General features: G+C 44.6%; 1 protein-coding gene across 1 annotated transcript; it reads left to right on the top strand.

Annotated features, from left to right (window-relative positions):
• Nucleotides 1-27: 27 nt before the first annotated feature.
• Nucleotides 28-11,111, top strand: LOC115113914 (nucleoprotein TPR-like). Its single transcript, XM_065013338.1, has 10 exons — nt 28-1,324; nt 1,579-1,741; nt 1,917-2,003; nt 2,242-3,487; nt 3,786-3,859; nt 7,021-7,224; nt 7,471-7,666; nt 8,085-8,554; nt 10,090-10,283; nt 10,600-11,111. The coding sequence occupies exons 1-4, from the start codon at nt 1,227-1,229 to the stop codon at nt 2,278-2,280; spliced, it is 387 nt and encodes a 128-aa protein (XP_064869410.1). The 5' UTR covers nt 28-1,226; the 3' UTR covers nt 2,281-3,487; nt 3,786-3,859; nt 7,021-7,224; nt 7,471-7,666; nt 8,085-8,554; nt 10,090-10,283; nt 10,600-11,111.
• Nucleotides 11,112-14,103: the final 2,992 nt, after the last annotated feature.

The following is a 14,103-nucleotide window of genomic DNA, read 5'->3' on the forward strand; positions in this document are numbered from 1 at the left end:
TAACGTAGGGTTTTCGGAACGGCGTGATAGAGTTGAGGGGTAGGATGGGTGTTGTGCTGCGTTCGTTAGTTAAAGAGGGGATGGCGTATAGTGTATTGGAGATACAGAAATTGGAATGTGTGGGGTATAAACTATGTAGGAATAGAGGTTACATTGTTTAGGTCATTTATACAACCCCTGAAAACCTCTCATGTTACCACAGTTTGAAGGGATGTATAGGGAGGGGTGGGAAGGTTATATGGTGTGGTGATATTAATGCCCATAATGAAATATGGGAAAGTCGGCATGAAGATAATCATGGGAACATAGTTGAAGAATGTATTGATTACAGGGGATTAGTATGTGTTAATGATGAGAGGGGGACGAGAATCAATGTACAGAGACATACTTGGGTTTGACATTGGTATCTGTGGCGGTGGCTGGGAGGTGTGAATGGGAAGTGATGATAGAATCCACGATAGGGAGTGATCATTTTCCGGTTCGATGTAAGGTCAATATGGGTGTGTGTATGCAGATTAACATGAGGTGGTGCTTTGAGTAAGCTAACTGGAAGGCAGAGTGTGATGAGGAGAGTGGGTAGATATTCAGGTCCTGTTGGGCCGTAGGTAGCTAGTTTCCTTATTTTTTAAAGCTACGAATGGCAAATTTAACGTGGTTCATTATGGATTTGACGAACCTAAAAAGGTTTCAATTTGATAGGCCATTGTGGAGGGGATTTGCAAAGGATTTAAATGGACACCAAAAATCTGATTTCCTGATTTATCAATAACTCGGCCATCTCAAACTAAGTCAAGACATGGGTCTATACTCCTTATTTGGTGTTATTTGGATGATGGGTTATGATATGTTTTTCAAAGGTTTTCCAAAATGTTCAAGATGGAGGAAAATCTATCCTGACAGACCTTATGGGTCCTTGAGGCAAATGTGTTCAGTGTGAGGAAAGAGCCTACATCAAAGTTTTACAGCACCACCTATAGGCCAATCAGTGCCAATCTTTTTGACCAAGTTACTCATGGCCTCCAGTTTCACTGTGAACCCCTAAATATTCAGTTAAGGAAATACATTTCCCACATTTTGTTATTGCATCAGGCATTTTAATTCACTGTACACTACCTACCTCTTTAACGAGCATGTAAATACACAATTTTTATGACGGTGATCGAACGTCGTTCCGGTTGAACGACTCCTTCACCAAGTACAAGAAGGAGAAGGCGGAAAACGACAAAATGCTGAACGAGCAGAATGTCAAGCTCCAAGAGCATCTGTCTGAGGTCCCCTTCCAGAAGGCAAAGCTCTCCACACAGCTGGGGTTCGCCTCCAAGAGGTAATTTAATACAACTTAAACCACAACCGGGCAATAAGAAAAATCCAATGACAATACTGATGTGAATGCTCAGCATTGCTTTTTCAGTACTCCACCCGACTTATGTTGGACAATTCCGAGAAAATATGGCTATTGATCTTTTACCACTTTCCCTATTCGAATGCACTGAACACACCCATCTCATACATCTTTTTTAGGAAGAAGTGTCCATCTGCTGAAGTAAATCAAACCAAGTTTGTCTTTCTCTCTGTCAGGTATAAGATGCTGCAGGAGAACCTGAACGGCTACAGGCGGGAGATTGCCGAGCTGCACGAGAAGAGCCAGAAGATGGCCGCCACGGCTCAGAAACACGAGCAGAACATCCACACCATGACCCAGGACCTCTGGGCTGCCTATGAGAAACCGACCGTGTCAGAGGTAAGGGGTCAGGGGTTAGGGGTTAGGAGGTCAAGGTTGGGCCAGGTGGGGATAGTACAGTTTGGATGAGGAATGTAAGGAGGAAGTAAGTCAACTTTGGCCTTTATGATTGACAAGAATTGAGTGCAAAATCCTTTCTCCTCCCCACGTCCTCTCCATTTCCTCTCTCTATCAGCAGTCCAGACTGAACCAGGAGAAGGGGGCCATGATGGCTGAGCAGTGCAACCAAAACCTACTGCTGACCAACCTCAAATCTATCCAGGTACACACACACACACACACACACACACACACACACACACACACACACACACACACACACACACACACACACACACACACCTCAAGTCTGTTTCAGGTACACACACCGCACTGCTCTTACCCAAGTCAAGTCTAACACCAGGCACACACAGACTCTCCCCCCCCATTTCAAGTCCAATACACCCTTCCCATAATTGTTAAGAAACCATCTCCACCCCTGCCTTGCTCTTGTCCCCTAGCTGACGATGGAGTGTACAGAGAACCGGCTGAGGAGGTAGAGCAGAGGCACGTGCTGGGCCGCAACCAAGAAGTACAGATACACTCAGCTGGAGGCCCAGTGGTCTCTGTACCAGAAGACCAAGGAGCTGTTGAAGAACGCTGAGCTGCAAGCGAACCTACTGAGGCAGCAGCTCAGCCACACTGAGAAGCAGAATCGGGGTCAAAACCAGGGCCTGCAGGGTCAGTGTTCAGGTCGGGGTCTAGGCCAGGGCCAGACCAGCTCCAGGGTTCCCATCAGAGTGCCACTCGGAGGTAGGCAGTGGCACTGCGAGCTGGGTTCTGTTGGGGAATCTCAACAGTATGTGTCATCCAATCAAAAATGTATGGCTGAGACATTTCAGGACAGCAACTGTTATTGCAAATGCATTAGGACTTTACATTACCAACCTTCTCATTTTGAAAAGGCTTTTTCTGGCCTCAGACGGTTTCATGTTACCACTACATCGCATTCTCTCTCTGGTTTGTCTTCATGTGGTTGTGTTTGAAGCTCTGGTGACTGGTCCATCTCCGACCATAGCTAAATCCCAGTCCCAGCCTCTACCTGTCCTTCAGCGAGGAGGGTAAGTCCTCATCGAGAGCCTGATCGAGAGCGAGGGGGGCAAGTCCCAGGAACAAGTCCTGGAGATCATCAGGTAGTAGATGGGGATAGGACTTTGCTTACTGTGCCAACTCCTTTACAGATCCAGTACTTGATACATGGTTGTGCTGACCTGTAAAAGATGTGTGTTATTACACATATATTGCTTGTGATTGTATGTATGTATTTATTCACCTATTGGTGATGCTGTGCTGTTGTTTGTTGAGGTGTAAGACAAATTATCTGAAAGGGACACACAATAAATAATAGTGATCAATTATACTAAATCTGCGGTCATCTGAATTTCCTGATTGCAAAAGTAATACCACACTAAGACGTTATACACCACGGACGGTTTCCCAGACTAGATTAAGCCTAGTTCAAAAAAGTATTCTACATTTTAAGCATGCTTTTAAGTCCAAGACTAAGCTCCAGTACTTTAGTGAGTAAGCAGTTTGTTAAACCTGCTCTGACCTTTCCCTCCTGCAGGTTTGTGCGTCGTGAGAAGGAGGTCGCAGAGACACAGTTCGAGGTGGCGACACTGCGCTACAAACAACGAGTTGAACACCAGGACCGAGCGCTGAAGGAGCTACAGGAGAGCCTCAATGCAGAAAGAGGAACAACTACAGGTGAGACTTGAGAGGAAGAAAGACATGAGGCTTTTGAGCTGCTGTCGATATCGGGGACAGTGGTCTGAAGTCATTGCACACACAGCTGGGGTCTGTAACTAAATAGTAGTTATATGCTTGTAGAGATAGCGCTGGCAATTTTCCTTTGCATTAAAACAGGTGAAGTTGTTTGTTGTCATGGTGTAGTTTGTTCTGTAAAATTGGCCATTGACCTCTGATGATGTGCTTATTTTGCCCTGCTGTTTTGCATTCGCGCACCAACTCTCCTCTCCCCTGTTTCCCTCTCTGGGAGGGCCAGGAGGAGAACAAGAAGCTGCACTCTGAGAGGGAGGCCCACCTCAAACGCATCCAGCAGCTCTCTGAGATGGCCAGGTCAGTACACACACCTCACAGAAAAAAATACTTATCACAATTTGTATACAATTCTTTATTTTTATAAAAGACAACCAACATTATCAAGCTTATAGTGTAACAGTATTTTCTAAACCGAAGAGGATTAGGTAAAGCATCACTATGTTAGCTACATGAAGTAGCTAAGAGAAAACATTTACTGTAGCCAAAGATTATAGGGTCCCCTAGGAAACACTGACCAAAACTTTGGTTCCTACCATGTCACAATAACTCCCACTGGCATTTTCATTCGTTCTCATGTCAAACAATACAGTATTCAAAGTGCCCACTATTATATTTTAACAATATAATTAAAATAATAATTCTATTTCCATAGTTCCAACGGTTCAACCAAGTGTTTTGATCTAAATCGCAAGTCAAATCGCAATTTCAACATTTGGTTAAAAATCAGGTCTAGATTTTTTGCCAATATTGTGCAGCCGTATGTGGCAGTGTGGAAATGATCTCAAATGAGTGCAGAAAATGCAGGAAATTATTTTTGGTTAAAGTTAAACAGTATAAAACAATCAGAATGGAGAAAGACCCATTTAAATCATTTAGAATGTTTAGTGCATTCGGAAAGTATTCAGACACTGACTTTTTACACATTTTGTTACTTTAGAGACTTATTCTAAAATATATATATATTTTTTTTAATCCATCAATCAATGCACACTGTCCCATAATGACAAAGCAAATGCAGCAACGCTCCCCATCCAACCTGACAGAGCTTCAGAGGATCTGAAGAGAAGAATAGGAGAAACTCCACAAATACAGGTGTGCCAAGCTTGTAGCGTCATACCCAAGAAGAGTCAAGGCTGTAATCGCTGCCAAAGGTGCGTCAACAAAGTACTGAGTAAAGATTCCGAATTGTCAAGGCCGTCGAAAGAACTAAATCAAAGCGCAGCTTGGTGAGCGTATATATTCCTTTTATTCAGGATGCCGCCGACAAAAACACTACAAAACACCTGTGACGCTTAATGGCTATTTGCCACAAACCAAGTTAACTTCCCACACTGAAAGGAGGGAAAAGGGCTACCTAAGTATGGTTCACAATCAGAGACAACGATAGACAGCTGTCCCTGATTGAGAACCATACCCGGCCAAAACATAAAAATATAATATCATAGAAAACAAAAACATAGAATGCCCACCCCAAATCACACCCTGACCAAACCAAATAGAGACATAAAAATGCTCTCTAAGGTCAGGGTGTGACATGAATAGTAATGTAAATGTGATATTTCAGTATTTGATAAAAACCTGTTTTTGCTTTGTCATTATTGGGTGTAGATTGATGAAGAAAAACATTTATTGTATCAAATTTAGAATAAGGCTGTAACGTAACAGAATGTGGAAAAAGTCAAGGGATTTGAATACTTTCCAGTCATACTTTATCAAAAGCCTTTTCAAAGTCGGCCATAAATACCATGCCTGGTTTCCCAGATTTTTCATTTTTCATGTTCTATTGTTTCCAGTACTTGTCTTATATTATCTCCAAAGTATCGTCCATGTAAAAAAAAAACTGTCTGATTTAGAATGAATAATATCCGACAATACCTTTTAAAATCCATGTGCTATTCATTTTACTAGAATTACACTGAAGTGTAAGAGGCCTCCAATTCTTTAAATGGACTGGATCTTTATATTTACCACTTGGGTCCTTTTTCAGTAATAATGAAATCCGACCTTGTTGCGTGTTTGATAATCTACAGTTTATATAGGAGTGGTTAAAACACGCTAAGAATGGTTCTCTGAGTGTGTGTTAAAAAAGGTTTGGTATACTTCCACTGGTATGCCATCCAACCCTGGAGTGTTCCCCAGCCTTAAAGGCTTTAATTGCATCAAGATGTTCCTCCTCTGTAACTTGGCCTTCGCATGAGTCTTTCTGTGCAGATGTTCATTTTACATTATTAATAGAAAAAAAATCCGTACAATTAACTTCGGTTAGTGGAGATGGAGGAGACAAACGAAAACATTCTTCAAGTACTTTACTTCCTCTTTCAAATTATCATTTTGTGAGTCATGTAACAAGTTTCAATACATTTTTTGGGGTAGCATTTCTATGTTGAAGATTGAAAAAGAATTTGGTGCATTTTTCCCCATATTCTATCCAGTTTGCTTTATTTTTATAATATATTACACTTGAATGAGTTCCTCCATTGTTTTTGTTTTTCCTCTAACTTTTCTCAGCCTCTATGATACAATCAGTATTGCCATCTATCTGTACTGTTAGTCCTTCCGTTTCCTTTGTTAATATGGACTCTTTTGATCTAAATTGCTTTTGTTTTAGAGATGAGTATTGAATTGCATGGCTTCTAAAGGCACAGTGTCCCATACACTTAAGTGTCCCATGTACCTATGTTATGTTGGAGGAAAAAGTCAGTTATCAATTCTTCTGTCCTAATTCAAAACAAGTTATCACCCATTGATTACATTTCCAATATCCTTGCCCACTTGGAAAATCTGTAAGAGTAATATATATGCCAATTATTTGATGGTCCGTGGTTGAAATTGTATTTGTATGTTTCAGAATTACCATGTTAACGAAAGGGTCAAAATAATAGATGTACTGTGCATCAAGTAAAATCTGTTTCACATTGAAACCATTAACAATGGCAGAGTTAAATAAATAAATGCCATTTAGTTGACAGTTTTATCCAAATCGACTTAGTCATGCGTGCATATAATTCTCATATGGATGGTCCCAGCGGCAATCAAACCCACAATCCTAGTGTTGTAAGCGTCATGCTCTACCAATTGAGGCACAGAGGAGTTTAAATTTACTTTAATGCAAAAAATGCAAAAATCACCCAGATAAGTTGTGACATGCAATTCTCCACTCACTCTGTTTCTATGTGTCATTTTAGAATGATAAAACACACACACACACACACACACACACACACACACACACACACACACACACACACACGGGTTGGGAACAATTCATTCAGTTTCCAAGTCAAATTCAGAAACCGAATCGAAATGCAGTAGTTAAGTAGGCTCAACTCGACTATAAACTCAATTATAAACTGTCCAGGAGATTTCTGTCCAAAAGATTTTTGTCCAGTAATTTTCTAGTCCAGAATTCTCCACACTTCACTCTGTACATACTCTGTACTTACACCCCTCCTCCATAGGACCAACGCGTCAGTGACCAGAGCCCGGTACAGAACCTGAGGGAGACCATGTGCAAGGTGACCACCGAGAGGGAAGCTACCAAGAAGGAGCTGGACGCCAAGAACCTGGACATCCAGGAGAAGGCCCAGACCATCACGCAGGTCAAGATGAGCGGCCGCCGTTACAAGACCCTGTACGAGACGCTGTAGATGCAGCATGACAAGGTGTGTGGGAGGGTGCGGTGGGGGTAGTGTTTGTGTGGCATCGTGGATTTGTGTGTGTGTGTTTGCATGCCTTTGTGTACATTTGCTCATCCTGCATGTTTGAACTTGTTTTAAGCTGTACATGCACTTGCTGTATCATGCGTGTGCAGCTACAATGACAGGGGCCAGTCAAACCTTTACTGACTGACTAATTCTGTTCCATTCTAATGCTATGCTCCTCTCCCCCTCCCATCCATCTCTTATCAGCTGGTGGCAGAAGCAGCAGCCAAGCCAGCCCAGGAGGAGGTGCAACAGGCTCAACTGCAGGTCCAGCAGGCTTAACTGCAGGTCCAGCAGGCTCAGCAGGCCTCGGACCAGGAGATCCAGAGCCTGAAGAAGTCCCTCAGCCAGGCCCGAGATCACAATCAAAGACCTGGAGGGACAACTGGAGGACGTACAGGAGGTACTAGTAATGTACTTTATGTGTATGGAGCCAGTGCCTCCATAGAGTCAAGTAAAGTTAGCATGCAGAAGGTAATTGTAGACCTACACAGTATGTTTGGAGCCATTGAAGTTGCTCGTTAGAGAACCATCCGTTATGATCAGATAGGTACTGTCATATTGTCCATATCAAAGACTAAAGTTATGAACCTTTGATTGTAAAAAAAAAAAGCACTTTTTTTTATAGAGAAGGGGCATGATTGTTTGTCATGGTTATTGTCCACCCTGGTTCTAGATCATCCCTCTTGTCTTTTTTACTGTACCTCATTCACCATACATCATTACAAAACAATTGACCCCCAAAAGCCCCTCTAATGACAGCAGCAGGCACATATGTCTCGTATGGATGAATAAAGTATTCTTCTCCATCAACCTGTTAGACGGTGAGTGAGCGCGACATGGAGATGGGGCGTCTGAAGCAGGAGGTGACCCTCCTCCCGGAGCAGTCTGCCCAGGCCCAGGGGGAGGTGACCGGGCTGAGACAGGAGGTGACCCGCCTCCCGGAGCAGTCTGCTCAGGCCCAGGGGGAGGTGATGGGCTGAGACAGAAGGTGACCCTCCTCCCGGAGCAGTCTGCCCAGGCCCAGGGGGAGGTGATGGGCTGAGACAGAAGGTGACCCTCCTCCCGGAGCAGTCTGCCCAGGCCCAGGGGGAGGTGACCGGGCTGAGACAGGAGGTGACCCGCCTCCCGGAGCAGTCTGCCCAGGCCCAGGGGGAGGTGACTGGGCTGAGACAGGAGCTGCAGGAGAAGACGGCCCCGGAGGAGCCGCTACGGCAACAGATGGCCGCCAAGGAGGAGAAGACCATGAAGGCCTCCATGGGTTCCAAGCAGAAGCTCAACCAGCTCAACAGTAAGTCACAAAGCTAGTTGGTTATATTGTCTTATGCACAATGAACAACATATAGTGGTATTAAACAACTATTTTGGCACACATTTGTCAAACTATGCAACACGATGACTTTGACCCCTACTGTATGGATCTCCTTATGTAGGGAATGAATTCGTGTCAGTCTCCTCAAACATAGCCGTCTGGCTGTTTGTGAATGTTTATATACTGAACAGAAATATAAACGCAACATGTAAAGTGTTGGTTTCATGAGCTGAAATGACACAGACGCCACAGATGTCTCAAGTGTTGAAGGAGTGTGCAATTGGCATGCTGACTTTAATTTATTTTATTTAACCTTTATTTAACTGCAGGAATGTCCACCAGAGCTGTTGCCAGAAAATGTAATGTTAATTTCTCTACCATAAGCTGCCTTCAATGTCGTTTTAGAGAATTTCGCAGTACATCCAACCGTTCTCACAACCTCAGACCACGTGTAACCACGCCAGCCTAGGACCTCCACATCCGGCTTCTTCGCCGGAGACCAGCCACCCGGACAGCTGATGAAGCTGTGGGTTTGCACAACCGAAGAATTTCTCCACAAATTGTCAGAAACCGTCTCAGGGAAGCTCACATGCGTGCTCGTCGTCCTCACCAGGGTCTTGACCTGACTGCAATTTGGCATCGTGGGCAAATGTTCACATTCAATGTCCACTGGCACGCTGGAGAAGAGTGTGCTTCACGGATGAATCTCATCACGGATGAGTGCCGTCTGGTGGGGTTATGTTATGGGCAGGCATAAGCTACAGACAATGAACACAATTGTATTTTATCACTGCTCATTTGAATGCACAGAGATACCATGACAAGATCCTGAGGCCCGTTGTCGTGCCATTCATCTGCCGCCATCACCTCATGTTTCAGCATGATAATGCACAGCCCCATGTCACAAGGATCTGGACACTATTCCTGGAAGCTGTAAATGTCCCATTTTTCTGTGGCCTGCATACTCACCAGAAATGTCACCCATGAGCATGTTTGGGATGCTGTGGATTTACTTGTAAAACAGCGTGTTCCAGTTCCCACCCATATCCAGCAACTTCGTACAGCCATTGAAGAGGAGTGGGACAAAATTCCACAGGCCACAATCAACAGCCTAATCAACTCTATGCAAAGGAGATGTCACGCTGCATGAGGCAAATGGTGGTCACTCCAGATACTGACTGGTTTTCTGATCCACGCCCCTACTTTTTTTAAGGTATCTGACCAATAGATGTATATCTGTATTCCCAGTTGTGAAATCCATAGATTAGGGCCTAATGCATTTATTTCAATTATATGAACTGTAGTCTTTGAAATTGTTGCATGTTGCGTTTATATTTTTGTTCAGTGTATGTCTGTCGCATGTTTTTGTAGTCCAGATTTAAAGAAATGATTTGAATGATGTGAGAACTATCTGGGATATTTGTGTCATGACCTCTAAGATATATTTAGATCATTTGATTCAATTAAGTATGTGTGTGTGTGTGTGTGTGTGTGTGTATCGGTGTGTGTCCCAGTTACAAAGGAGCAGCTGGCCAAGGAGGTGGAGGATATGAAGCTGCAGCGGGAGGAGCGGGTGGAGCGTCTGAGCTCCCTCAAGTCCCGGTATGAGGGCCGTCTCCACCTACAGGACCGAGAGATCAGGGAACTCAAAGACCACCCCATTTAACAACCTCAGAGGGACGAGCCCCACGACCAGGGTAACAATAAGGTACAGGCACTGCACACACACACACACACACACACACACACACACACACACACACACACACACACACACACACACACACACACACACACACACACACACACACACACACACACACACACTCTCTCTCAGTAGAGAGCTCTAGAACAGAGGCAGGTCAGCCAGAGGACTAACCAAGCTGCAGACAGGGGATGGTAGAAATATGTCTGAATCATACACACTTAAAATAAATACTGCTTTGAAATCAAAAGTAAAAAATAACGGACACGTACCCAACTCTTAACACCATAGTTTGTTTCTCCCGTTTCTTACCAAACAGTGGTTCTTCCAGCTCTTCAAAGCAGCCCCCCACCCCAACCGCCAACATCAAGCCCACCCCGGTGTCGGGTGGTGCCCCCAGTAAATCTTCCCCGATGCCTGGGAGCAAGTCCACCCCAGAGCCAGCATCCGACCCATGGTTCCCGTCACGGTGCCCACCCCCACGGCCACTGCCATGCCCCATACACAGTCTGACAGCCAGGAAGTTGAGAGGAGTGGCTCGGTATTATTGATTCAGCATAAGGTGGTATACTGTCCCCAGGGCAGCAATAGATAGTATACTGTCCCCAGGGCAGCAATAGATAGTATACTGTCCCCAGGGCAGAAATAGATAGTATACTGTCCCCAGGGCAGCAACAGACAGTATACTGTCCCCAGGGCAGAAATAGATAGTATACTGTCCCCAGGGCAGCAATAGATAGTATACTGTCCCCAGGGCAGAAATAGATAGTATACTGTCCCCAGGGCAGCAACATACAGTATACTGTCCCCAGGGCAGCAACAGACAGTATACTGTCCCCAGGGCAGCAATAGATAGTATACTGTCCCCAGGGCAGCAATAGACAGTATACTGTCCCCAGGGCAGCAATAGATAGTATACTGTCCCCAGGGCAGCAATAGACAGTATACTGTCCCCAGGGCAGCAATAGACAGTATACTGTCCCCAGGGCAGCAATAGATAGTATACTGTCCCCAGGGCAGCAATAGACAGTATACTGTCCCCAGGGCAGCAATATACAGTATACTGTCCCCAGGGCAGCAACAGACAGTATACTGTCCCCAGGGCAGCAATAGACAGTCTACTGTCCCCAGGGCAGCAATAGACAGTATACTGTCCCCAGGGCAGCAATAGATAGTATACTGTCCCCAGGGCAGCAATATATAGTATACTGTCCCCAGGGCAGCAATATATAGTATACTGTCCCCAGGGCAGCAATAGATAGTATACTGTCCCCAGGGCAGCAATAGATAGTATACTGTCCCCAGGGCAGCAACAGACAGTATACTGTCCCCAGGGCAGCAATAGACAGTCTTCTGTCCCCAGGGCAGCAATAGACAGTATACTGTCCCCAGGATGCCGTATTGTGTAAAATTCATCTTTCACTTTCCATGCTGGGAAAATAAACAGTATAGAAGTGAATAGAAACTTCAGGCAGACGTGTGTGACTTAGTGCCTGCCGTATCAGAGTCCGAGACATGAGTCCTTTCCTCTGCTTCCAGGTGAAGGGAGCAGCAGCACCACGAGGCCTTGCCCATGGCCATGTCTGAGAATTACTACAGTCTATCCCTAGTACCACTACCAACTTTTCCTTCTCTACCTCCTCCATCCCCAGCCTCAGGCTGGACCTACGTCAGGGTTGCCTGCCCCAGTCCGTTCCGCACTGCCCCCCTGCCCCCAGTCCTCTACATTCAGCCTCCTGGTCCTGTGCTGGGCCTGGGACCCCAACCCACACAGGTAAGAACCTCATCCAGAAAAACATGGGCTTTCAGACATAGATACAGATATTCAGATGTAACCTGTACTAACAAGCTTGATATTCAAATACAATACTCAAAATGTACTCTGAATCAGCTGTGCAAAAATGTTTTGACTAATTTAGTGTCCTTGTGGTTGTTTATCCCACAGAGGCTGTCTGCAATTCAGGAGTGGCTTCGGGACAAGTCTCTGAATGTCCTTGAGTGGCCCAGCCAGATCTCTGGAGAGACCTGGAAATATCTGTGCAGCAACTCTCCCCATCCAACCTGACAGAGCTTGAGAGGACCTGCAGAGAAGAATGAGAGAAACTCCCCAAATACAGGTGTGCCAGGCTTGTAGCGTCATACCCAACAAGACATGAGGCTGTAATCGCTGCCAAATATTCAGAGTAAATGGTCTGAATACTTATGTAAATTTGATATTTCTGTTTTTTATTTGTAATGAATTTGCAAAACATTCTTAAAACCAGTTTTTGCTTCGTCATTATGGGGTATTGTGTGTAGATTGATGAAGAAAAAACCCAGATTTAATCCATTTTAGAATAAGGCTGTAAAGTAACAAACACTGTATTTGTGTTTCTCATACACACTTTTACCTCCTCTCAGTACCAGTGGTGAAGCGTCAATGGATAGCCAGGCTGAGATGGACTCTGTCCAGCCGTCAGACGATGCCAGTCTTTCTTCCACAAGCCAGGAGCCCACCTCCAGCTCGGCCGGTCAGTACAGCTTTCCCTCTTTCAGAGTCTCTCTTTGTCTCAAACTCTCCCACACACTTTTTCTTTTCAGTCTCTCTTTCTTGTTCCCTTATCTTAACCATCTCTCATCCCTGCTTACAACCTATTTCTATCGCTCTCTCTCTCTGTCTCTCTCACACTCTCACTCTCACTCTCTCTCGACAGCAGCAGTGTGAAGGCCAAGCCCTCCGGCCGCCCCATTGCCCTGCACTCTCTGCCCATGACGACAGCCAAAGGACGCAGGCAGCCGTCTCCCCAGAGGAGATGAGCGTTCATCCCCATTGACTTTTTAAGTCTTGAAGCCACTTTTAACCCAGAACAACATGGTATGAGTCCATTCAACTAAGGCAGTGGCATTGCCACCGCAACTCTTACGTCATAGAAACACACGGCACAACAAAGTAGATGAGAAGCTTTTTTTTTATTAGTCTGATAAAGCCAGAGAAAGTAAGCGACACAAAGGACACATTGTATACTTTTGTTTGGCATGTCGGATTACATGTGACACAAGGATGGTTGGAGCAGGGTTGCGGTCATGCAAGAGATATTTAAACCCCCCTGGTGTGGTCTTAACGTGATGTCTTGTCAAACGTTTTAGCTGATGTTTGAGTTCAGAATGGTAGCTATTTCAATGCACATCAAAACAACATTCAAAGAAGCTCTAGTGAGCCGAGCTTAAGAAACACAATGGAGAGTTATAAACTTCTTGAAGTGGCAATTTTGGATGATGTCTAATGGCTCTTCTCTTCTCACCCCTTCCATTCAAGGTATGGGCTTGAAGACTCCCATTCGGTAGAGGAAACCTACCCTGCTAATGATGTCATCGTGGACTGCTCCATTCCCTTACTCCCAAGTCTCAATCATAGTGTCTTAGTCTAATAAAAAAAATCCTACCAATTTGTGATCGTAAGAGAGAGAGAGCAATGGTTAGATTCTTTCTTCCCAATTTTGTATCAGCAGATACCATGTGCTTTAAAAGTGTACATTTTATTAATTTCTTTTCAAGAAGAAGAATTGTTCTGTTGCTTTTGTTTTCCTAATATGGAAAAAAAGAAAATGGTTGCCAAAGGTGTGCTCTGTGCGTTGTTGGTCCATCCATAGGGAATGCTCTAGATACACTTGAGCCACTTCTTGATGGAGTTTTGGCGGGGATCAGCATTGGCTGGTTTGGCCAGAGCAGGCAGATCACCAGAGATCTTGATGTTGAAGTACAGAGCTAAAAAAAGGGAATAGTGTTCGTGTTAACATATTGACTTAAAGTTTTACCAGACCCTTTTTAAACAGAACAGCTGCAG

The sequence above is a fragment of the Oncorhynchus nerka genome, linkage group LG9b (assembly GCF_034236695.1).
Source record: "Oncorhynchus nerka isolate Pitt River linkage group LG9b, Oner_Uvic_2.0, whole genome shotgun sequence".
In the NCBI taxonomy this organism is placed as follows: domain Eukaryota; kingdom Metazoa; phylum Chordata; class Actinopteri; order Salmoniformes; family Salmonidae; genus Oncorhynchus; species Oncorhynchus nerka.